General features: G+C 46.6%; 1 protein-coding gene across 4 annotated transcripts in view; it reads right to left on the reverse strand.

Annotated features, from left to right (window-relative positions):
• Disc1 (DISC1 scaffold protein) overlaps positions 1–26,851 on the reverse strand; it is a 208,513-nt gene that overhangs the window by 140,522 nt on the left and 41,140 nt on the right. For all 4 annotated transcript variants that reach the window (XM_028767739.1, XM_028767737.1, XM_028767738.1 and 1 more), the window contains one exon: positions 1,251–1,398. In XM_028767739.1, coding sequence (XP_028623572.1) covers positions 1,251–1,398 — 148 coding nt within the window. The remainder of the gene's footprint in view (positions 1–1,250; positions 1,399–26,851) is intronic.

Raw genomic sequence — 26,851 nt, forward strand, 5'->3', positions numbered from 1 at the left:
GAGACTAGAAGTCTAAACACAGCGCTGGCAGTAAGGGAAGAAAGAGCTTAACAGATAGAAAGCCATCGCTGACCTGTGGGGGATGAGGAGAGGCAGAAGTAGGGGCCAGTTTGAGTGGAATTAAAAAACCAGACATGGATGCCTCCCATGGAGGAAACAGAGCAAGAAGGCTGACAAAGCTAATGTCCATATTAGTGCAACAGCAATAATCCTCGAGCTTGGTAAACTGAGGCAAGGGAATTGTGAATTTAAGGCCGGCTTGGGCTTGTGGCTCTGTCTCCCACACACACATACACAAAAATGAAGTCAGTTACTTAGGAAACACTTAGTAACTATCCTGCAAGTGTTTGTGATACAGGAACTTGATACATTGGAAGAACAGCTGGGGTCTAGGACAAGAAACAGACCAAGGGGAAGAGACAGCTAGGAAGGCCTCCACGGGAGGCAGGAAGGGGAGTCAGAGGACACCTCCCATTGGATGAGAGAAAGCATAGAGATGGGATTCCTCCCTGTGAGAGGACAGTGTGTGACTTTACTCGACATGTATGCGTCTCTACAGAAGGACACGGTGAAACCACATGTTCCGTCATATGCTACCCCTAAAACAGAAAACTGGTCTTCTCGTCAAGATAGGTTCCAGGGAGACACAAAGATAAGCCTGATGGACAATGTCATGGGCACCTAGCAGGAATGGGTCATGCCATCCTGTGATCTGAGGCAAATTGGCAGTGGGAAGCAAGATGCAGTTGATGTGATTATATCCGTACCCACCTATGTAGATGTCCACCTAAATCCTGACTGTGCTCACAACATGAGACAATACCTGTTCCTTCTCAGGCTTTAGCCAGGGAACAGGGGACACAGGTAGGTCAGAGCAGTGGGCTCGGAATTTTTCAGATGTGCCCAGCATTAGGACCCATGTCAAACCATCTGACTCAGCTAATATGGGGCAGAGTCTGAACAGCCTCAGGTTCCAGAGTTCCCGAGATGATACCAGATAATAGCCAGGGCAGAGGACCGCTGGGCTCCTCCTCTGCCCTGTACTTGGTTAGTCTTCCCCATCACTTTGATGAGCTTCTTTCTCAAAGAGCAGGACTCAACTAGACCTCCCTCTAAATGAACCCACTGTCTCCAACATTCAAAGAACTCCTCCCAGGAAGAATCAGCCCAGGATCTCCCAGCTCTTGACTGCACAGCAGTGGGGAAGAGGAAGCCAAGTGCGGACTGTGGTGGCATCCATGGGTACTCACCTTTGGGTGGCTCCATGCAAGGCCACCCGTGTCTGTGCTGCCAGGTAACCCAAGAAGCTTCGAAGAGCAGGTTGCTGTGAAGGTAGAGCCCAGGGCAGGCAGCCTTTCTCCTGTTCCAGGTCTTCCAATCTCTGTCTCAATGTCTCTGCTGGAAACCCAAAGAGGTAAAAGCAAGAGAAAGACCATGAAACTCAGCAAGATAATCCCATGTCTCTATGCAAAAGCCCAGCTCCATCTGAGCCACTCAAGGCTGAAGCCACTCCCAGGACTGTTGGTTTCTCCTCCAGAGCTCCAGAGACCTTTACATCACCTCCTTCTCCCAGCGGACTGGGCTGGAGTTTACCAGCCTCTGTGGTCATGACTGTGCCCCACACCCAGACTGATGTTGCTTTTTTTCATCATGATGATCATTTGGGACAAAATTATCAAATTTGGATTCTAAAAGAGCCGGTTGGTTGGTTGGTTGGTTGGTTGGCTGGTTTTTCATTCAGGGTCTCTTGTTGTCCAGGATAACCTGGAACTCTCTGAGAAGCTAAGAACAACATTGAACTTCCAATCCTCCTGCCTCCATCCCCCAAGTTTTAGAATTATAGGCATGGGCCACCATATTCAGTTTATTCAGTGCTGGGGATCATCCCAGGACTTCAAGCACCCTAGGGACTGAGTAACATCCCTAGCCCTGTAGAATAAATACACTTTGGAGAAATCTATGTTCAAAAGTTAACTCTTTTTTAATAGCACAAATTTTTAAAGAAATAAAAACTGCTTATCAAATTGTAGCTAAGCACAGGCCTTGAAGGCACAGAGCAATAGTCCCTGTGCCAGAGATGACTGTACCCACTCTGTCACACAGTAGGTCTTATGATTGTTCTAATGCCCTCAGGTCACTTTGAACAATTTATAAGTATGGATCACTATAAAACCACTTAAAAAAAACAAGCTGTAGATACTGGAATCCGTTCTAGTGAGAATTTACTTTTATAATCAAATCCTAAAAAAGTTTAAGTTTCCTATAAAGTCATCTTTGAACCAGGAGTGATGGTTTACCACACTTAGGAGGCTGAGGCAGGAGAATCCTGAGCTCAAGTGTAGCCTAGGGTACATAGCAAGAGCCTCTTTCAAAAAATAATAATGAAATAAATAAAGCTAGATTTTAAGAAAAGTAAAGACTGATCCAAACTTCCATCCTTGGGTCACCAAGATGGCACAGCAGATAGAGGAGCTTGCCACCAGGCCTGAAAACCAGAGTTCAAACCCCAGAGCCCATGTGATAGAAGAAGAAGAGAACCAACTCCCACAAGTTATATATGCAAAATTAATAATAAAATAATGGGGCTGGACATAACGGGGCAAGGGTAAGTGGATCTCTATGAGTGTGAGACGCACTTAATCTAACATAGAAAGTTCCAGGCCAGCGAAAACTATGCAGTGAAATCTGTCTCTAAACATAGGAATGGTTGGATAAATGAATGAATGGTGTATATCCCTCGAGGGTCACATCCTGGTGTCCCTGCCAGGTGCTGCTCCGTAACCTTGAACATCTCTACCAGATTGTTGCAGAAAGATAAGATCTCAGATAGTAAGCACTGGCCATCTTTACTGTGGCCTGCCCCAGTGTCCTGTGCATGCATCACTTGCTGTGATATAAGAACATTCTACAGACCTTCCCTAGGTCACTGTAGTTCCCAAGATGGCCCCTGCATATCCCAAGGGCCCTACAGATTATTCCCATGAAATTCTACATTAATAGTTTCTAGAGACTCAGCCCTGTGAATCAAGCCTTTCTTCACAGATCAAGTTAACACTAGTCACAATGTAACAAATACAACACTTCTCCTGCACTGGTAGTCACAGTGTACCATATACAGCCCTTCTCTCACACTAATAGTCACAATGTAGCAGGTACAGCCCTTCTCCCACACTGGTGCTTGGCTAGCACAGGTGCCCAGGTGACGGGAAGGCAGTGAATGAGCAAGAGTCTGGAGAAGTCTTCATCAATAAGTGACTTTCCCATAAATGCACCAAATGACCTGAATTCAATGTCCTGACACTGCACAGAGAGTAGAATTAATTACTTGTCTCAGTGCTGTGACAAGATGCTAGACAAAAGCAAGAAATGGGTCTATTTGAACTCATGGAGCCGTCACAGCCTGTGGTGATGGGGAGGAAGGGTGGCAGGAGCTTGGGATCACACTGCATCCACAGTCAGGAAGCAGAGAGAGATGAATGTTCTCTTTCCCCTTTTTATTCATGCAAAATCCCTGTCCTGGGGGTAGTGACCTCCCACATCCAGGGAAGTCTTGTCTCCTCAGTTAAACTTCTCTGGGAAAACCCTCATAGACACACCCACAATCTCCTCCCCTGGTGAGCCTAAATCCAGTTGACAAAGGAGACTAGCCATCACAGGAATTTGCCCAGGACCTGTCCTACTGCCCTAAGGGTATCAAAAGGTAGATTCCAGGACCAAGTCCCAAATAACTGGACTCTATCCACACTACCTTCTTTATGACTGCCTGCCAGAGCTAATTGTGTGTTGCTTTCCAGGCAATATTAGTGCTACATTCTTTTCAATACTGGCATTGGTCAGACATGCCTCATGGTTCTTTTGGTTCAGGCTGATCAGGGACGGCCAGACTCTACCAAGATACGAGATTCTCCCACTCTTTAACAAGCACCTGGAGGTCATGTTGCTTTTTTTTTTCTCTCTCTCTCTCTCTCAATAACTTATATGTTGTTCTATAAAATAAAAGCTTTGGTGAAAGTCAGTAAAGATCTTAAGTTACATGCTCATAAAATGACACACTAATTAAGGCAGTTAAAATGAGGTTCACTGTGCAGGGGCCAGGAGAAAAACCTGAGGTGAACTCTAAGCTTAGCCAGTTGTCTGTCTGACCTTCAAATTGTTTAGCCTCTCTAAGCTCCAGCTTCCTGGTCTATTTTTTTTTTTAAAAAAAAAAAAAAGGACGTTAATAATACTCTCTACATTATGGGCCTAGGGATTAGCCACCATAATCTAAACAAAGCATCAAGCTTCATGTCTGCAATTTAGTTAATGTCAAAGGACTGGCTATTATTAGTAGCCCTGATGTGTACTGCACCGGGAGGCTCATGCTGTGTTTAAAATCCCCAACCTGGCCTCTCTTGGTCCTCTGCTATATTCCAAACTGTCCCCTGATCCTGGATTGTCCCTAAGAGGTTCATCTGGCAATGCAGTCACAGTGGAGAAGAAAACAAAGGAAACCAGTAAGGAGAAAAGGAGAGGTCCCAGCTCAGCCTGGCTCTGTGTTGTCACTCACTCTGGAGTCCATGGCCACCTGAAGTTCTCATTCAGGTTTAGAAAAGGGAATCTGGATACTCGGCTGCGACATCAAAGCCTTGGTCACTCTCTCAACTTTCTCAGGTACCTGGGATTCTAACTCTGCAATGGCCATTAGGTATAGGCTCTGCAACCTCCTGGCCAGCATTGTTTCCAATTGACACTCCACACCCAATTTTATGTACTGGTAGCTCACTGGTTCCCCAGTGACGCCTCCTTACACTGATGACTGTACCAAGCAGAAGCCCCGAGTGACTCTCATCTTGCGTTTTAGAGCCATTCATAATGACCAAACCAAGGAGATGTAGGACGAGGGTAGAGGGGGCAGCAGGGCCACATAGCCACATACACCATTAGAAGAAATCTGGTGCTGCCTCAAGGAAGACAGAGCCATGGATGGCCTTGAGCAGAGGTGTGTTAAGAGAGCAGTTAGTGCTCCATCACCTCAGCCTGCTGCTCTGTTGAGAACTTCTATAAATGGGCAGAAGCTGGGACAACCAAATCCCTGCTGCCCTCAAGTCAAGCTCTGAGGTGACCAGGGAAAAGAGGTGATGACAGAATGGTCCTCTGGCAGAGACAGAGACAGGAAAGCATCACACTCTCCACTGATAACCTGCAGCTCCCTCTTGGACAGTTCTTGCCTGCATTCCTGAAATGCTGGGCAAAGTCAGCATGCCCTGCACAGAGGAGTCTGCAGTCTTCACTTCCATACACAACCAGATCCCTCCATCAACCACAGCATCTTGCCCCTCCTAGCTGTAAGCTTCCAGTGTCCAGAGGAAGAGAAACAATGTCACTTGCACCTGTCACCTGCAGGGCTCAGAGACCAAGTGCATCTGGTTAAAGGGAGTCTTGGAGGCTCTCAGGCTGTTCATTCACCCTATGTCCCTGTCACTAAGAACAGCATGAGTAGCAGAGCTTAGATTCTCCAGAATCCACATGAATGCCCAGTGGGCACAGCAAGCCATCTGTAATTCTAGGGTGTGGGAAGCAGAGATAGGAGACCCCCAAAACAAGCTGACTGGCTAGATTCACTGTATGGTTGAGCTCTGGGTCTCACTGAGAGACCTTGCCTCAATGAATAAGATGAAAAGCAATAGAGAATGATTCCCTACACCAACTAAGGGTCTCTACATGCATGAGCATACTCATCCATGCACACGCATGCAAGCATACATGTACATACATGCACACATACACATAAGATTCCCTACACCAACTAAGGGTCTCTACATGCATGAGCATACTCATCCATGCACACGCATGCAAGCATACATGTACATACATGCACACATACACATAAGATTCCCTACATCAACTAAGAGTCTCCACATGCATGAGCATACCCATCCATGCACATACATGCAAACATACACACATGCACATGCATGCACACACATACACACATACGCACATGCAAACATGAGCAATAGAAAAAGACTCCCTATGCCAACCAAAAGTCTCCACATGCATAAGCATACTCATCCCTGCACACACATATGCAAACACACATGTATACACATGCACACATGCAAGCATGAGCAATAGAGGAAGACTTCCCTATATCAACCTAGGCTCTCCACATGCATGAACATACTCATCCTACACACATAAACATCTGCATTTATACACACCACATATATATACATATACATATACGTGTATATGTGTATATGTGTATATTTATAAATATATATATCAAAATATATATATATATATATATATATATATAGTGTGTGTGTGTGTGTGTGAAAAAGGTGTCTGAAGCCATATTTGCTGCTGTCCTGCCTCACACAGTTTTGGGTGTTCTCCCAGCAGGGACGTTGGTTCAGAGCCTTCCTTGTGCTCAGCCTGAGTGTTCACACCCTGATCACACCATCAAGCTTCCTCCATTTCCATGTCTCCTGCCTCCAGCCTAGACAGGCCTGCCCCACCAGGGTCCTGAGAACTCTCCCCATCATTCCTACACAGTGCTGACACTGAAGTTCCCACGGCTGCAGGTGCATGAGCAGGTGCATCAAGGGCATCAGAGCACCTGCCACAGCCCGGTGTTACACTGGGCACTCTCATACATCTTGTCACAAAACACAGTTTCAGTGGGGCATAGTGGGGCACACCTGTAGTTACAGCAGAAAGAGGCTGAGGGAGGAAGGAGGGCTGCTCGGAGTCTGAGGCTAGCTTGGGCTACATAGTTGTGGGGGGGAGGGGAAGAGGAGTGGAAAGGAGTTGTGTTGCCCTGGCCAGTTAGCGACAGGGCAAGACTCCTGCGTGATTGCCAACTCTTTAAAGTATCCATCCCTGCATTATCAGCTAAAATTGGGCAATCTGAGCATGCCCAGAGGCATGTCACGCTGCCACTTCATTCTTTCACATATATGGTTTGAGACTTTTTTTTTCTTTTTCTAAGGCAGGTTCTCTCTGCATAGCTCTGACTGGTCTGGGACTCGTTAGTACCTCAGACAAGAGGCCAACCTCCCTCTGCATTCCGAGTGCTAGATTTAAAGACAGGTGCAAAGTGCCCAGTGTGACTTTTCTTTTTCAATTATGATCTTAACCTGAGCATGTTCAGGAATGAGCCTCCAGCATGTGATATGTACAGATTCCCCCTGCTAAACAAACCCCCATGAGTCCTTTGGGGAAACCGTCACCTTGGAAATGACTTTGTGATCTTCTTCCCTCTGCAGGTAAGAACTCTTCCTGTCCTCTTCCTCCTCCTGGCTGTGCTGACTTTGGTTCTGTGCTTGCCACGATGGGAAGCCCCTGCATCTGATTACAGAGCCCCTGGAAGGAGTTGACCACGTCTAATGCACAAACCCACAGTAGATGTGGAGACAGCCATGATTTCCATGTGCATACGTTGCCATGTCTCTTGTCTGTTCCACTCAGAGGCCCGGAGAGCCACCAATCCAGGAGCAATGAGCACACCAGCCCCAGATCTGCTTCGCAAACATCACCCTCCAGAAAGGAAGCAGAGCCTCTAGGCTGAGACAACAGCAAGATGAGATGAGTCTAGATTATCTTTTTGTTTGTTTGTTTGTTTGTTTGTGTTTTTTGTTTTTTGAGACAGGGTTTCTCTGTGTAGCCCTGGCTGTCCTGGAACTCACTCAGTAGACCAGGCTGGCCTCGAACTCAGAAATCCACCTGCCTCTGCTTCCTAAGTGCTGGGATTAAAGGCGTGCACCACCACTGCTTGGCTGAGTCTAGATTATCTTATGCCAAAACATTAGAAAGCACTGGCAGACTGAGGCTGTGTCCATAGAACACGGGGCGGGGTGGGGGGGGATGACACCTGAAGACATTCAAATACCAGACAACTTAAGCATCAAAACAAATGATAATAATGGTCCTCTTGATCCCCTTGTAGCACGGTGCTGACAGAATGCTTTGTGGTGAGAGGAAGCAGGAAAGAGGCTCGAAGGTGAGTGGGGTTCCCCGGGATTGTACAGTAAGACCCTCTAAGATGTATCATTATCAAAGGAGATGCTAGCTCTGAGGTGGTGACGCCTAGAACCACAGCTTGTCAGTGATGACGGTGGACATCCAGGGTGGGATAGGACAGGCATAGGTTCTAGCAGGCCCCTGCCAGAGGAAGTGGAAGCATCAGATGCACTGAGTTATCCAATCAATGCAAGTTCTTCACACTTCCAAAACATCCAGGTTCCCAACTGTAGGCAATTTCATTGTTCAAGTGAGGGAGATGGGGGAGGAGAAGGGAAGGAGGAAAAGAGGGAGAGAGTGATGGAGGAAGAAGAGGGAGGAGGGGGTAGGAGGGAAGTCACGGGCATTGGGGATGAGATAAGGTCTAAGCCTGTGACATAGACTCTTCTCCAGAGACCCAAATTCCTTCCTCAAGGGCAGCAGAACTATGTCTAAGTTGACTTTGAGACTCAGAGGCTACAAAGCAGTGACCTGGGGACATATCCTTGTTTAGAGACACAACTCTTGTTCCTGGAGGGCAATAAGGCATCATGGCTATAGCACGCCATCAAGTAACCAAAGATTTACAATGACTTGTGGGTCCAGTCGTCATCACAGAACAAGGTGAGCTCAGCCTGTGACTTCCCGGTCTGTACATGGAGAGGGATTTCAAAAGAAGTCATTTTCACTATAAGGAGTCAAGCTCCCATCCTGCCGAGCCTTTCTGAAGCCTCCTCTCCCTCCCTCCTCTTTAGTGGTTGAAGAGTCAAAACGAGATTGCTTCCCTTGTGTGATGGTTTAAATAAGCATGGCCCCCATAGGCTCATAAGAGTTCAAATGCTTGGTCTTTAGGGAGTGGCACTGTTTGACAGGGATTAGGAGGTGTGGCCTTGTGGGAGGAGGTGTGTCACTGGGCTTTGGGTTTCAAATGCTCAAGCCAGGCCCAGTGTCTCTCTCTTTTTGCTGCATCTGGATGTACAACTCTCAGATCCTTCACCAGCACCATGTCTGCCTGGATGCTGCCATGCTTCCCACCATGATGACAATGGACTGAACCTCTGAAACCGTAAGCCAGCCCCAATCAAAATGTTCTCCTTTGTAAGAGTTACCATGGCCATAGTGTCTCTTCACAGCAACAGAACATTGGCCAAGACACCTTGACTCTCTTTCTTTTAAGTCTATGTCATCTGGAACGCACTGTCAACATGGTGAATGTGAATTCCAGAGGTAGGTAACACCAGGCCAGCATAATGAGGAATATGCTGTACACATGGGTGCCAAACAAATGCAGCTGGCCAATGATTTAACAGGAATGATGTCATAAAAAGAGAAACACTGTTTGCACTTTGTAAATAGAGATCAATAGCAAAAATAGACGAACAAATTCAAAATTCGTCAAAAAAAGGTGCCAGAAAGCAGTGAAAAAAAATCAGACATTAAAGAATACCTTCTGATTGATAAAATCTGTCACAGTCATGAATATCACACGACAGAGGATTTCATGACAGAAATGCCAGCCATCACCTCACTCTGTTTTGGAGCAAGAAAATTTGCTGGGACACTGTGTTGTTAATAGTTAATCTTCTTATTGCTGTTAATTTTATAATCACAGTTAATTTTCTTGTTGCTGTGACAAAACATCTAACCCCCACAAAAGGGGGTGTTTTTTTAGCTCATTGGTCATGGTGGCAGGACCTTGAGGTAGCTGGTCACTCAGCACCCACAGTCGAGAAACAGCTGGTCACACGGCACCCACAGCCAGGAGTCACCTGGCATCCATGGTCAGGAGTCACGTGGCATCCATAGTCAGGAGTCACCTGGCATCCATGGTCAGGAGTCATGTGGCATCCATGGTCAGGAGTCACGTGGCATCCATGGTCAGGAGTCACGTGGCATCCATGGTCAGGAGTCACCTGGCATCCATAGTCAGGAGTCACCTGGCATCCATAGTCAGAAGTCACCTGTCATCCATGGTCAGGAGTCACGTGGCATCCATGGTCAGGAGTCACGTGGCATCCATGGTCAGGAGTCACCTGGCATCCATGGTCAGGAGTCACATGGCATCCACAGTCAGGAGTCACATGGCATCCACAACCAGGAGTCACCTGTCATCCATGGTCGGGAGTCACGTGGTATCCATGGTCAGGAGTCACGTGGTATCCACAGCCAGAGTCACCTGTCATCCACGGTCAGGAGTCACGTGGTATCCACAGCCCACAGCCAGGAGTCACGTGGCACCCACGGAGTCACATGGCACCCACGGCCAGGAGTCACGTGGCACCCAGAGTCACGAAACAAAAAGAGATGAATGCCGACACTCAACTTCATTTCTCCTTTTCAGTGAAGTCCAGGCCTCCAGCCTGAGAAATAGTGCTGCCCATATTGAAGGCAAGTCTTCTCAAACCTTTCTGGAAATGCCCTCATAGAAACACCCAGAAGTATACCTGCTTGGTGATTCTAGATCCCGTTGACAAGAAAGATTAACATAAATCTATTAATGTTTAACGAGGGTCCTCTGCTCCCCTTAGCCCATCGGTACTAAGGACCCGATTCACCACCGCTCCACAAAAACACCGAGGACAACAAACGAATGGCCGTGCATGGGTGTTAGTATTTATGAAGTAAAAACTTTACATAAAGACATCTTGCTAAGTAGATTGGATTCGGGTTTGTATCTGCCCGTGAGATGACAGAATACATGGTATGAGCAATATTCCCAGAGACAGGTGACCAGTCTGCACCTGATGGGGCCTCTCTGGCTATAGCCATCAACATCTTCAAGAGTCATTTTTCATCGCGTTTTACATAATAGCCAAGAAATGCAATTTCTCGAGAGCTGCATATTCTCACCCTCATTAGCATACATATCACATGTAGATGGCCAGTTTGCAAGGATTAGACTGTAATAAGATGCATTTCCGACCATCTCAAGCACAATGCAGCCAATCTTTGACATTTCAGAATATTGAAGTTTGTTGAGGTCATTTTCATAAAGATCAGTCGCCACCAGGGCACCCTACAGAAGTCAAGCACATTAAGCATCTCTGAGCGTCTAACGCACGCACAGTGGTGTGTGCATGTGTTATTTCTGAACTCCACAACTTTCGGGATAGAGTTATTAATGTAGAAAGCAGATTTCAGAACTCGGATGATTTGCTCAAAGTGTCAAAGCAGTTGTACAGCAAAGGTGGGTTGGAACCTTGGTCCTTTCACGTGTCAGCCCCTAGACTTTGTCCAAAAACTTCCATAGAGTCACCCTGTGACTTCCTACACCCACATCACACAGGGCTGTCATCCCCCTGCTCCTGTGTCTGGGTCCCTCATGACAGTTAGATCTAGGGGGCTCCATGATAACCACCTGCTTCCTGGAATCTAGCTCAGGGCCAGGCACACACTATGCACTGTACAAGTTCTCCATAAACACAGGAATCTGAGTGTCTGCTTGAATGAGACACGGAAAAACAGTCACCACGATATAAGCAGGGTTGTATGTGGTGTGTGTGAATTAACCCTTAAGGTAACCCCAAAGCAGGTATGTGAGTCCTACTCTGCAAATGAAAGGCTGTAACTTAAGGAACATTTGAAACATTCTTCTAATTAGTTACAAGCTTCGAGGTTCAAAAATAAAGCCACAGGTCAGTCCACCTCGACACTCAGCTCACTGCCATCTTTCTCTAGAAAGGCTGGTGCCCTCCCCCAGAGCCATGCCAAGTCTTGAACTCCCGGCCTGAAAGCTCTGTGCCAATACCCACCATTCCAACGGCTAATTTCCTACTCTGCCTTTTTCTCACACAAAGGGCTAAGCGGCCAAAGCAAATAAACAAACTCATTAAAGCAAAACCAGCCTTGGATCCAGTTCTAGCGGAACCGGGAAGGCAACTGTGGCATTTCCACCTGTGTGGGAGAGCAATTAGAAAAGCCGTGTGGAAGTAGTTTAATACTACAAGATGGAAACAGGATGCAAGACTATAGATCTGTATACTCTGTGCTCTGTGATTACAACTGTGGTTGGTTTAAAAAAAAAAAAAAAAACCTGAGCAGAATTAAGAGCTCAGAAGTGTCTATGATTATGAGTGATATTATCTCAATTTCCCCACTTACGAAATCAGCTGTAAAATCCCAAGCCGCTTCTTATTTCAGGAAGTTATTAACTCACTAGTTTCTTCTTCTAGTCTTTGATTTCTGCATAAATGTGGAGATTTGGTTTCCTCACATTCTTAATGCTAAGCCGCTTAGAGTAAGCCTGGCTCCCGAGGGTCAAAGATCCCTCCAGTGAGCAGCGAGGGGGAATATCTGGAAATGTATTCTTCAAAGCTCATGGCACGGAGTAGTGGCCTGGGAAATCATCTTGACGCAGTGCAAAGGGGCAGCTGGCCTCCAGAGAGGATAAAGAAGCTGTGGCACACCGGCAGCGGGCGCTCACTCAGCTGAGACACTTGCTCACTCAGCACCCCGCCCGTTGCCTCGTTCTTGACACACAGTCATTGATTTGCTCTGACATATTTCAGCAGAATGTGTGGTTTGAAGCATCTGTTCTTCCCCCCCAAAATAATTATCATGCAAAACAATTACACTGTGAGTGACCAACATAGTAACAATAAAGAAACCTTCAAGGTACATACCCTTATTCGTGTCATAAACTAGCAGGCTGTGTGTGTGTGTGTGTGTGTGCATATATGTGTACATGTGTGCATGCACATGTACATATGTATGAATATGTGCTTGAATGTGTGTTGCATGCATGTGTGAATGCCTGTGTGCTTGTGTGCATGTGTATGTGCATGAGTGTGTGTGTCAATGTGCCTTGTGCATGTGTATGTGAATGTGTACAGTGTGCATGTGTGCATGTGTGTGCATGTGTGCCTGTGTGTGTGCATATGTATGTATATATATATGCTGTCAACATACCTTGCAAATGCTGTGGCAATTCATAACTACATCGGAAAACACAGGAACCAGTCTGGTTGTGAGCTTCTGGGAAAGGGCTTCACTGAGCCACCCTGAAGCACACCTCACCTCTATACTGCAAATAAAAGACAAGGTTCTGTTCGAGGCTAGCCTGATGTGCATAGTGAGTTCCAGGATAGTCAAACCTATGTAGAGAGATCCTGTCTCAAGAAAATTAAAAAAAATTCTTACACTAAATACCAATCACCAAGGTTGTTAGGGAGGTAACTGATGAGGCAACTCTATTTTGGCTACAGTTTCTTAAGCCCTTGGGTTTTCAAAATTACAAGAATCTGTCTCTAAAGAATAGTTATTCCAATGCTGCAAAAGTTAGTCACTTGCCTTGTCCAGGACCAAGCTCCGGTTTGGAGTAGAGGCTTTTCTGCTGGCAACTGCCCAATGGCAGAAGGATGGGATGGCTTTATCCACTGGTTCCTTGGTGCTGAGACCATTGTCATTCCTGCACCTCAATTCTCCCTCACTATCACCAGTATGCCATAACCACAACCATAACCACCACCATAACCACCACCAAAACCACAACCATAACCACCACCATAACCACAACCACGACCATAACCACTACCATAACCACCACCATAACCACCACCTCCACTACAACATCAGTATCACCATCACTTCTGCCAACATCAGCACCACTGTGATCCCCATCACTCACATCCCTCTCCTCCAACTCCATCTCCACCACCACTGAGCCAAGGCTACGATCAATCCCCTTTCCACTGCTGATTCCTGGGAGAGGAGTATGAAATTCTCTGCCTATATCTGTCTACATTTGTGTCTGTATTTGGTAATTCGTACAGGTTGAAAGACCTCACCAGAGAGATGGGAACATTCTTTGGATACTTTCAGACAAAATGTTACTTGCCGATACAATGTAACAAGCCAGGAAGGATACGTGGCACCTTACTACCGAAGATGTCTCTACACAGAGACATCTTCCTAAGTTGGCGGTGGCTGTATTTATGAGCTCTCTAAATACCAGAGGTGGGTTGTGAAAAAATAGATGTGAGCTTCAGAAAGCCAGAAGTACACAGATGCTCTCCAATGGCTGGTTACCATCCTTAGTCGAGTCTGCTCACGTTGTCTTTTTTACCTCCCTAGGCGTGCTGCTCACTCCTCCCGTGGAGCCTCACGTCCATCTGCCCTACAGAGTCCTTGTGACTGTAGTGGCAAGAGTGGACACCATGACTTATCAGGGCTCTGTGGCATTACTATGATAGAATTATGAATCCAGGGGATGGAGAGATGGCTCAGGGGTTAAGAGCACTGGCTGCTCTTCCAGAGGTCCTGAGTTCAAATCCCAGCAACCACATGGTGACTTACAACCATCTGTAATGGGATCCAGTGTGTTTGAAGATAGCAACAGCATACCCACATAAAAGAAATAAATATTTTAGAAAAGAAGAATTATGAATCCAAAGCCTGGTTCTAAAGAGGCCATTTATTGTAGGATACTATCTTGATTGGATCTTGATCAGAATCTTGCTTTGCCTTAGGTTCTTCAACAGGGATTCCTGGCCCGCCTAGGGATATGAGGTAACCAGCCTTGTCCTAGGTCTTGGGTGCAAGCCATCAGTGAAACTATGACTGTTGTCATGAAGTAGGGCAGGAGGTACGAAACTTAGTCAAAAAGACCCTTTCCTTTATCATTGTTGGTTATTATTAATTACGATGTTAATTAGCTGGTTAGTTTTGTTTTTTAAGATAGGGTCTCTCAGTCGGGCAGTGGTGGCACATGCCTTTAATCCCAGCACTTGGGAGGCAGAGACAGGTAGATTTCTGAGTTCGAGGCCAGCCAGGTCTACAGAGTGAGTTCCAGAACAGCCAGGGCTACACAGAGAAATCCTGTCTCGGAAAACCAAGAAAAAAAAAAGATAGGGTCTCTCTACAGCCCAGGCTAGCCTATAACTCATGATCTTCCTGCCTCAGACTTGAAAGTGCCTAGAGCCCTTCTAAATTCACTAAAATTATGGCAAATTTAATAGGTAGCCCTAAGAAAGTAGTTTGTGGGAAAACCAAATAGACTACCTCGATCGGTGGCACTCCATGTTTATAGAAGTGGACTCTTCCAGAAAATGCTTTTAGTGAACAAACTTTTATGAATCTCACAGCTCTCTGCATGGGCAAAATTAGCCTAACCTTGATATGGTAATAAGAGCAAAGCAAGTTTGGGGGGTTGATATTGTTTTAAAATTGGGTTCTAATAGTGTCCTTCTAAAGTCTCCCCTAACCCTTAAACTTCCATGGAGAACATTCGAAACAAGCCCAGGCCCAGAGACGGGCTCCTTCTCTAAGTTACAGAGAAATGCAATAGGCAAAAATCTACATATCCATTCACAGACATGTAAAATGGAAGCCTGGCATGGTATCTTACATCTGCAACCTCAGAATTCATAATGCTGAGGCAGGAGGATTGCTACATTATTCATAATGCTGAGGCAGGAGGATTACTACATTCTGAGATCAACCTAGGCTACCTGGTAAGATCACATATCACACACACACACACACACACACACACACACACACACACGTCAGCTTGGAAGGGAAACTAAAACGTAATAACAGATCTTCCTTCATGACAAACGTCAGTCATTACTGACATGCTAAACCTGCAGCCACGGGCACAGAGCTCCCCACAGAGAGTCCAGATCTACTCTGAGCAACAGAGAATGTGTGCTGGTTCACGACAGATGGAAAGACACGACATATACAAATTCCTTCATGGAATGAAGAGTGTCCTAGACTCTCACGCTTGGCTTCCAGCTGGTGGCGCTGTTTTGGGAAATTGTGGAGCCATTAGGATGGAGGAAATGGGTCACTGGAGAGGAGGCCAACCTTTGTTCCTCAGCGTGTGAGGAGTGGAGTCAGAAGCACACACCCTCGATGACATGGAGTCGCTACCACAATGTGATAGCCATGATAGACTACTGTCCCCTCAGACTGAGAGTCAAAATAAGGCCTGCCTTAAGTTACTCTGTCAGAGATTTGGTCACAGTAAGGAGAAAAGCAACTAATGCACAGAGCTCAAACAGCTTCTTGTCCTGTTCTCCCCCATCCCGACATGGAGCGGCAGTTGCCTAGTCTATACACAGAATCTAAAAAACAAGTTCTTCACAGCAGTGACAAATAGACACACCCCTCAACCTGCCAACAAGGTCATGTGATCACCCAAGCCAGGTTATGAGTTCAAGGCCCAGCCAGCATGTCTTGGGCCCTTTGTACATTCAGTTACTCTGTGAAATGACCCTGTAGAATGCTCAGGGGTCACTCTCCTGGCTTCTGCTTCATGAACTTTTTTACTTCCTTCCATGAACAATACAGATTTGGGGCTACCTCAGAGACTGACAGAAGATGCTCTCCTGACCCTTGGGCTATTTTTGGAATAAGCCAAAGGCCTTTTCATGATATCCCCCCATGGACTTTGGTTGCACCAGTTTGCCTATTAAACTGTGAATGGCATCTAATTAGTTCCTAGGAATAGCCTTTTCAGGAGCACTCTGCTGCACGGGTGTTTTCATAAGAAATTAGTGAACACATCTGGTACTCAGTGCTTGAAAACCACAGGCTCGTTCCCCTCTTAATGGCCGGTCCTTGTAACGTGTAATCTCTCCAACTTCCATTTTAGCATATTTACCTCACCCAATTCAAGATACTAGGATTCGTTATTCAGCAACCACAGTCATCATTTTTAAAGTAGGATGTGAGCCACTATGGTGTGGCTCTCCCTTCCTGGGATAGAGAATGGAGCATGCCCATGTTCTGCTCTGTGCTGAGCTGAATCTCCAAACGGTGTGGCGGTGTGAACAGCTCAAATTCTTCGAGTAGCGTAGAGAGAGGTAGGTACAACAACACGGTCAAATAAAAAAAACCTCAGGGGATTGAATGATTTCCATAGCCTGAGTTTTTCCATTTAGGATGGAATCTAATCAGAAGGAAGAAGGCATGCTAGAATACTACTTTCTAGAAATAACATGGAATGAAGCTTACTTTGGGTGGAGGCACAGTAATGCAAGTCAAACACTGATCTTCAGTGTCAGAGTGATGTTAGTAGAACTCACAGGACAGCAGCCAACTGTAAGAAAGACTAAGGACCTTGATTCATCATGCTGTGAGCCTAAACATGGGCTGGCTCTAATAGTTCTCCTGTAAACATCCAGAAGAAGCCAAAGGACAAAGAAATATCTACCCAGCTCCTCAGGGCACCATGCCAACTGGAGAAATTAATCTAAGTTTGTAAGAATGTTTTCAGAGGGAAAATGCCATTGCAAGACAAAGTAGCTGCAAGAACTCTGAAGGTCCTCTCTTGAACCCACTGAATTCCCTCAAGTGGCCCCCTTCGGCAAGAAGACCCATTCCATAGCCATCAGGTCTGGGGCGTGTGTGTTACAAGAACAGAGCCATGAGACTCCTGAACTGCGAGGACAGACCATGGCCAGGCCTCTGGCTAGGTGTCAGCTCATGCCTAGAGCTAGAGGAACAGCCAGCAGGCACTTCTAGGATCAGACCTCGATGGAAGAGTCAGTAAAGGATGAACATACGAGTGTGCATTTCCTCCGCCTCTACAGAGAGTCCTCTAGTGTGAGAAGAAAATCAAAAACAAAGGTGATTTTTTTTTCTCCTGGAACAAGAGACCCAGAGCTGAGTCCTAGACCAGCCAGCTGACTTTGCAATCCAGGTGACTTCTCCTCTCTAACCTCAGCATCCCTGCTCACCTCACATATGGGGCTATTAACACTGAGCCCATCTTATGCCATCAGATTATTGAAATGGTAGCCCAAAAATGCCTACGGACACTTTTTAGAACCATAGGTGTAAGAGTTGTAATCAAAGAGACTGTTTTAATGGGCCCGTGTCTTGATTCAGATTAATTCCCCTTAGTGACATTGTGGTTTTGACTTAGGGTCACTATTGCTGTGACAAAACATCACGACCAAAGCAAGGTGGGAAGAAAAGGCATATACTTCCACATCACTGTCCATCACTGAAGTAAGTCAGGACAGGAACGCAAACAGGGCAGGAACCTGGAGGCAGGAGCTGATGCAGAGGCCGTGGAGGAGTGCTGCTTCTTGGCTTGCTTAGTTCACGAGGCTGGATGTCTCAAATGGTCTTCAGTACACAATAGAATCCCAGTGAGGTAGGCTCTAATGCCAGTGAAGGAATGGACTTGCAAGCAAAGCAGGAGCGAGTGGGCAGAGAGCAAGAGCTTCCTTCTACCATGCCCTTAAATAAGCTTCCAGCAGATGGTGTGGCCCAGATTAGAGGCAAATTTTCTGAGCTCAAAAGATCTGCATTAGAGGTGTGTCTTCCTGCTTCAGAGATCCCGATGATTAGTGGATCGTCCTACTTCAGATAAAGCACACTCACGGGTGTGTCCTCCATTTGGGGGACTCAGTTAATTCCAGATGAAGTCAAGTTGACAACTAAGAATAGCCATCACAGGTTTGGATATGAGGTACCCCTCACCAGCTTCTGTCCTAAACACTTTATTGCCAGCTGGTGGAGCTATTCTGGGGGAGGGGAAGGAATTTGGGAAGACCTAGCTGGAGGAAATGGTTCACAGCGGGGTAGTCTTTATGAATATCTTGCCTCTGGCTCTTTCCTGCCTTACTTGTGGCTCCCAGTGCCACGATGTTCTATGCAAGCAAATGGGACCAAACCACCAATGGCTGAAACCCTCAGAAGCCATGCGCCAAAACAAATCCTGTCTCCCTCAGTTTGTTTCTGTTGGGTTCTGTGGTTCTAGAAACAAAAGCTCACCTTCCAACAGAATGGAATCTCTGACACGAGGCACACACGTGGCCAGCCCCCGAAGGACCGTCAGGTAGGGAAGAGTGAGGATGGCCTTGCCTGATGCTTTCACTTCGTGTATGTAAGATGTACGCTCGCTCCTGTTGCTGCACACCTCTTTCAAGCCACACAGGTACACACGGCAGCACAGGTTTTCTGCTGGCACCTAGGTTTTAAGCCACCTGGAAATCACAAAGCCCTTAAAGGACCAGTGGGACACACGGATGACTGAATTCTGTCATGCACATTAGCATAATGTCAGTAACAGAAAATAGGAGGTGGTGACAAGCATGCAGTCAAATTAAGGCAAAAGGCACAGGTGTCCCCGAAGCAAGGCAAACAGGCACACTGTGGGCTAGGAGGCGGCGTTCTCACACTAGTGATCATTTGCTACGCTCAACTGTTCTATTATCTTTCAGATAGCCGGAGACAAGCAGCAGGAGGCTTGCATGAGCTGGCGTTTCAAGAGTAAAATTGCTAGACTTCATGTTTAAAGTGCATTATCAGAGCAGTTCTGCTCCTGGCTTAATTCTATCAAATATGAGTACTCTTTTCTACAATAATCCTGCAGTTACATGCCAGAGGCTTGCAGGGCAGGGTACAGCATCACTTACCACTCAGATCTATCAAGAGCTAGAAAAGAGTATAGGCTGGGGAAATGATTCATTGGTAAATTGTTTGCAAGCATGAAGACCTGAGTTCAAATCCCCAGAATCTACATAAAAAGCTGAGCACACAAGCCATCCTAATGATGATGAGACAGAAGACAGAGACAGACAGACTCCTGAGAGCTAGCTGGCCAATGAGAGACCTGTCTCAAACAACAGAAATGTTAACAGCTTGAGGCCTGACACCCAAGGGTGTCCTCTGACCACCACATATGCAACATACATGAACACACCTGCACCCATATGTGCACACACACAAGCATGTGTGCACACACACAAGGAAGAAATGTATATGGTATCATGCACCTCCATCCATCTTTCTTCTATTGGATAGCTTTTAAAACTCTGAGGCAGAACAGCAGAAATGTTCGTGAGCCCACGTGCCACCTGCAGAGCTCTGTGCAAGGTGTGTGGACTGATGTCATTGGTGAGCTGTGTGCAGGGTATCTGGACTGATGTCATCGGTGAACTGGGTGCAGGGGCGTGGACTGATGTCAGTGGCCAGCTGTGTGCAGGGTGTCTGGAGTGATGTCATCGGTGAGCTGTGTGCAGGGTGTGTGGTCTGATGTCATCAGTAGAAAGAACTTTCCTCCTGTGTTGACCACTCCCAAATGACATCATCTTTTCTGTTATCTGAGAGGCTACACTTCTTCCTTGTCCCCTAAGTAGCCACAAAGAGAGGTATCCCTGGAGCCCAAAGCTCACATGGAGTCAGGAAGATGGAATGAGTGTCACAGTGGGAGTGTCCAGGAGCCAGGCTGGATAGCATAGATTAACATCTCTGCTTTCTTGCTAGAGGCTGGGACCTTGAGCAGTTCTCCCACTCAGCTCCTCTGGGGCCCAAACTTACAATGCAGGCCCCAAGTAAAGGCCTAAGTGCATGCTTGCCTTGGCTGGTGAGCATGGTGAGCATTTCCATCAAAAGCGTGCTGTCTGAGAAGGCAGAGTCAGGCAGAGGGGCAGAGCTACATTCTTCAGAATGCTGGTCTAAGACACTAGCCAATGTAAGAATGTAAAGATGTAAACAAGTAACAAGTAACAAGAACACAAACTCCGTGGTGTTTTGTTCTGTGTATGTGTCCTTCTTCCTGGAGGTCATGGATATAGACTCCACTAACCCACAGACAGTCCACTGTTCAGATACCAGCACCAGGTACAGCAAGCTTGTCACCATGCACGAGGGGTCCTTTGGGTGAGAAGACACAGCCTACTCAGCTTCCAGGAAAGAGAGAGGAAGAAGGGAGGGAAGGACAAAGGCAGAGCTTTTGTGGTTACAAAAGTCTCCTGCCAAGGATGAGAGAGAGGCAAGAGAGACCCCTTATGTATCTAGGGACACCATAACATCTCTGATGGGACAAAATCACCAGACCAAGTTGTGTTGTAGACCCGAATGAAGTCGGTACTTTTCAGTTTTTGCTCTGGGTGGACCATTAAAGAGGTCTGTTTTTAAAAGTGTTAACGTAGCCATGGGGCCATGCATAAGTAACAGCTTACACTTGACTGGACCGGATGCAGGCTTGGTAAGAAGAGACAGCCATGGCTCGTGTGTCTGTCACACAGTGTAGGAACGGGGAAGGCTATTAGCAGTCTACAGAGCTCGGTCTGTGGATGAGCTGCTACCTGGCCTTAGTTATGGTCCTGAAGGACACAGAGTGTAGTTCTTGCTGTTTCCACTCTGGTTCCTTCAGTTGTTCTGAGACAGAGTCTCTCTGTACAACCCAGACTATCCTTGAACACTGAATTCCCCTGCATCAACTCTAAGAGCTGGGGTTACACATGTGAGGTTACTAGTGACTGTCAGTTTGACAGGATATAGACTCCCTTGAAGACATGCGTCTGCCAAGCTGTCAGGGATTGTCTGGATTAGATGAGTCTGACTGGGTAGAAACACACACTCTGACTGACAAATAAAAGGGAGGTAAAAGCTGGACACCAGCATCATTTCTCTTGGCCTCCAGACCATGGATGCACTGTGACCAGCTCCCTCGAGCATCTGCTGCCGTACTTCCCACCATGATGGACCCAGGAACCATGAGCCAGAACTAACCATTTCTCACTAATGCTGCTTATGTCTGGATATTCAGTCACAGCGACCAGAAAGATCTAAGAGGACAGCCAGGCGCCAACGAGTGCACTTCTCTATTAACTTTTCTTTTCTTCTTTTTTTTTTTCCTTTGGTTTTCTCGAGACAGGGTTTCTCTGTGTAGCCCTGGCTGTCCTGGAACTCACTCTGTGGACCAGGCTGGCCTCGAACTCAGAAATCCGCCTGCCTCTGCCTCCCAAGTGCTGGGATTAAAGGCATGCATGCACCACCACCGCCTGGCCTCTATTAACTTTTCAAGATTGTCTTTCCTTCCTTACAAAACTATATGGACTGGAGAGGGTGTCCAGTGGTTAGAGCACTAGTGGCTCTCACACTGGATTCAAGTTCAGTTCCCAGCACTGGAACAAAGAGAATCTATCCCTGGGTCCACTAACCAGGCATGTAGTCAGGGTCTCCAACCCCACAGAAACTGTGATTCCCCCCAGTAGGCTGTCCTGGGTAGGCTGTGCCTCACCTCCATGAAGTCAAGTTTTCACTAAGCACAAGCCATCATTGGGGCTACAGGGAGGATAGCCTCCCCTCTCTCTGTGGGGTTGGAGATTCCCAGAGCACCTGGCTTCTCAGCAGGACTTTTCAAATACCTTTGCTGTCTTGCTTGGTTGTTTTGTTTGTTTGTGTTGTTGTTGTTGTTATTTGGAAGTGGAGCCAAATGCAGTGGGAATTTGTAAGGTGAATTCTCTCAGGACTGCCAGCTGCACACACAGCTACCCCTGACTCTGGGGACAAGCTTTTGTTGCTTCCCTGAGCCCCTGTGATAAAAAGAGGAAGAGCCAGGCCTTCACTCACTACTTGGCATAAATGGGCTCCCATTCTGAAGGCTCAGTACCCTTCATCTCCCCAAACTGCTTAACCAGGGAGATTCACCTGCTCGTCTTGTTAAATGAGTCTTGTTAGACACCTAGATTCACCTGCTCAGAGCACAGAGTCAAACGGTCTTGTTAGACGCCTCACACTTCCACAACCTGTCTCATTTCCTTCCAGTTTTTCTATCAAATGCTTTACCCTTTCCATTTGTACTATGGCATTTTAAAAAGCAGATTTTTTTTAATGGGGGTAAGGGGGTTTGTGGTTTAAGACAGGGTTTCTGTGTAGCCCTGGCTGTCCTGGAACTCACTCTGTAGACCAGGCTGGCCTTGAACTCATAGAGGACCACCTGCCTCTGCTTCTGATTTCTGGGGTTAAAGGTGTGTGCCACCATCGCCCTGGTAAGCAGAAACATTTATCCAACTGTTTAGCCAAAACCTGTGATGAAGCCCTTTCCACCAACAAGCTATGGCTTCTCACATTGGCTTCGCAGGAAAGCAGAGCAGGTGTGCTGCACTCAGAGATGTGCTCTGTGTTAGCATTCTGTCTAAGCTCCGCCCCACAGTTACCTGGCAATAGCCAGGTGTGCCTGACTCACTATGAAAGGGGCTGCTCACCCCCTCCACTCTCTCTTGCTCTTGCCTTCCTGCTCCCTCCCTGTCCCCTACCCCTTTCCCCCCTCTATCCCCCTTCCCTTCCCCCCTCTTTTTCCATGTGATCATGGCCAGCTTCTACTTCTACTCCTCTACTTCTCCTCTCCTCTCTCTCTGCCTTTCTCTGCCTCTACTATCCTCTTGACTCCCCTCCCCATGTCCTGAATAAACTCTATTCTATACTGTACTGTCATGTGGCTGGTCCCTCAGGGGGAAGGGATAAGGGATGCCTCAGCATGGGCCCTTTGAGGCACTCCCTTCCCCCATACCTGACTTCCCCCATCCAGCAAACACATCCCCCCTCTCTTTATCTTTCTATAAACACATCAGTCTGTCCATCATGACATACCAGGCTTGAGAAGAAAGCTGGGAGCAGGGCCAGAATCCCATGATGGCAGGCCCTTTCCCATGGTTAACTGCCACAGCTGGGACTAACAACAGACCCCTGAAAAGCTAATGCGAGGTGATCCATGGGGTTAGTGTCAGAAGGAGGGACACACTGGTTCATAAGAAGAGTTTCCTCTACCAAGCCCACTGGCCACCCCTCCCCCAACCATGCCCAGCACCGACTCTGCCCTGAAGCAGTTCACAAAGAGAAGCAGAACACACTCTTCAATCCTCACTTCTCGGGGAAAGTCCTGTGGTAGACAGAACAGGAAGTAAACAAACCTCAGAGAAAGGCAAAAATAAAAGGATAGAGAAGACGAGAATAAACCATCCCACCACGGCCCTGACAAGGAAGACGAAAGTTGACAGTCAGGGTGACAAGCCAGTGCAAGTGGGGGGTGACAGAAAAACCAAGCTTTTGACAATTACAACTCATTATGAGCAAAGCTCACTTCAAAACAAACTCCCCGAGGAGCTAATTTACGCTAAGTGTGCTGGCAGTGAGTGGGGAGAGCCATCATTTCAAGCCACCCTTGGGCACTCGGAAGTCCTTCCGAGGCTGACAGTGCTGCTGGTGCCCGGCTCCCTCCGGCAAGCTCCTGTCAAGTCCATGTTCTGCCAAGCCTGTCAATAACAACAGATTCCAAATTACGGCACGAGCTGGCACGCTGTATAAAGGTCAAGTGGAAGACTGCCCCTTCCGCCCGTCACTGTCATCAGCCGCAAAAGGTCATCCCAGACAATCCATTGCCATGACAGAAAATAACTTTGTCATTATGACATATGTAACTATGGCATGGGAAATATTCCCTTCATTCGGGTGTCCTGGTTTCCCGTCGTTCTCCCTAGCAATAAGCCAGCCTGGTTTCTCGTCATTCTCCCTAGCAATAAGTTTCTGGGTTTATCTGAAGCAGGAAGCTGGGTACAAACCAAACTCAGCAGGAAAAACAAAGATGTGAACTGAAGACTCTCTGTGTAGGCTCTGATCACCTAAACGCTCTTCCAGGTCTGTGCTTGTGGCTAACGCTCTCTCAGCTTCTCGTTATTTTTCTTGTTGGGGTGAAAACAATGTCAGGGAAGAAGGGTTTCTTCTGGGTCATGGTTCAAGGGCATAAGACAGGGGAGGCAGAGAAACAGGGTGTGAGGCGGCTGCTCACAACATTCCACAGTCAGGAGGAGGGAGAGCTGACATTCTCACTGGGGCTCAGCTCACTCTCCCTTTGTGTTAGGCCCAGGACCCAAGTCCACAGGATGGTACTACTGACATCTCGGTAGCCTTCTCTCCTGAGTGAAATTTTTGCAAAAGGATTCCCAAAAGCATGTATCCATGGTGATTCTAGATACAGTCAGCTGACAATGGAGGTAAGCCATCTTAGTCAGTCAGAGTTCTCTTGCTGTGAAGAGCCGCCACGACCACGGCAGCTCTTACAAAGGAGAGCATTTAGTTGGCTCTGGTTTACACTTTCAGAAGTTCAGTCCATTATCATCAGGGTTGGGGAGCACAGTAGCCCACAGGCAGATGTGGTGCTGGAGAAGGAGTTGAGAGTGCTACATCAGGATCCACAGGCAATAGGGAGAGAGAGACACTGGGACCCACTTTGAGCTTTTGAAACCCCAAAGCCCACCCCCAGTGACACACTTTTTCTAATGAAGCCACACCCACCCCAACAAGGCCACGCCTCTCAATCCCTTTCAAGTAGTGCCACTCCCTGATCTGATAACCAAGCATTCAAATATGCTTGCTGTTGTTAGTAAGTGGGTCATTCTTACTCAAACTTCCACACTATTGCAAAAGGCACTGTTTACAAGTCAAGTTATAGTATGAGATAATCCTTCAAATGACCCTGTTGCCCTAGTGACACCTGGGAAAATCAAAGCCTGAGGAGCTTACAAGATCTGTACTGTAATATGCAGCCTGTTGTGGGGTGAGAACCTGATTTTGTTTTCAGATTTTTAACTAGATTGACTGGAAGGTACTGAATCCTAGGATTATGTTGGTCACATAATTATCTACTGTTAATAACATAAAAATTACAATAAGTGGAGCTGGGTATACGGTTCAGTTGATAGAGTGCTTACCTAGCATAAATGAAGAAGCTCTGTGTTCAGTCCCCTCAGTACCACGCACACTAGGTAGTACACAACTCTATATCTCAGCACGTAGGAGACAAAGGCAGGAATATCAAAAACTTAATGTCATTGTTACATAGAGAGTCTACTACATAGAGAGTCTGAGGCCAGCCTGCGCTACATGAGATCCTGTCTCATAAAAAAAAAAAAATGGTAATTATCATTTTCAGTAGGTTGTATTCCAGTCATTCTTCGAACAAACAAAGACAGAATAATTGTCTAGTCCAGTTGTGTTGCTGTAATAAAACATTGTAACCAAAATCAACTTAGGGGAGGAAATGATTTATTTGGATTTGAGGTCACAGCCCTTTGTGGAGGGATGTCAAAGCAATAACTCAAGCAAGAACCTGAGGGAGAAGCCATGAAGGATGCTGTTTGCTGGATGGATGGATGGATGGATGGATGGATGGATGGATGGATAGATGTGTGGATGGATGGATGGTTGACACAGGCTCATACTCAGCTAGCTTTATTATACAGGTCAGGACCACCTGCCTAGGGAATGATGCCACCCCGAGTGGGCTGTATTTTCCAGCATCATTTAACAAGATATTTAACCAAGACAATTTACCATAGACATTTCCACAAGCTAGTCTTATCTAAGCAATTCCTCAACTGAATCTGTCCTGTCAGGTGAGTCTAGCCTGTGTCAAGTTGATAATTAAAAACTAAAACTAACTACAACAATAATCAATGTTGGATCTTCCTTAAACCCAAGCAGGGTTACAAATTTATTTCCTCAGTGTCATTCAATGTCATCCCAAAAAATCCATATAATTAACGTGATAACAGATCCTGAAACCTACCCCGAAGAGAAGAAAAACACATTCGATAAGATGTTTAGAATATTCAAACTTCAAATGCTTCACTGTAATTTGCATGCTTTAGGATAGTTTGCTTTATCTCATTTACAATTTTATTCTCGCATCTTGAAAGAAGTCAGATCATATACAATGAGCTTCTTATTGCCACACAGAAATCAAGAAGCTAAATTATCCTGCCCTGCCTTCTTCTTGCTCCTGTGATAACTGCCATCATAGGTTATTCAGAAATCTCTGTTTCCGGTGCTTTCTAACCTGTATGGAGCAAAGGAAGTAAGGGAGCCCATCCTTCCATGGAGCCGTGGTTGCCTCGTGCACAGAACCATCACCTTGACTCCTCCCACATCAGAGAACAGGGTTCCACTCCTGTTTTATCCTGAAGTAAACAGGAGCCCAAGCACACACCGCAAGGCAAACAGCAGCTGCCACTCTGTCTCCTAGCCCATCCCAGGACTCTCTCCTGCACTCCCTGAACCATCCCCATCCAAAGAGATGTGTGTGTGTGTGTGTGTGTGTGTGTGTGTGTGTGTGTGTGTGTGT

Source organism: Grammomys surdaster, unplaced genomic scaffold (assembly GCF_004785775.1).
Source record: "Grammomys surdaster isolate TR1022 unplaced genomic scaffold, NIH_TR_1.0 181, whole genome shotgun sequence".
Lineage (NCBI taxonomy): Eukaryota > Metazoa > Chordata > Mammalia > Rodentia > Muridae > Grammomys > Grammomys surdaster.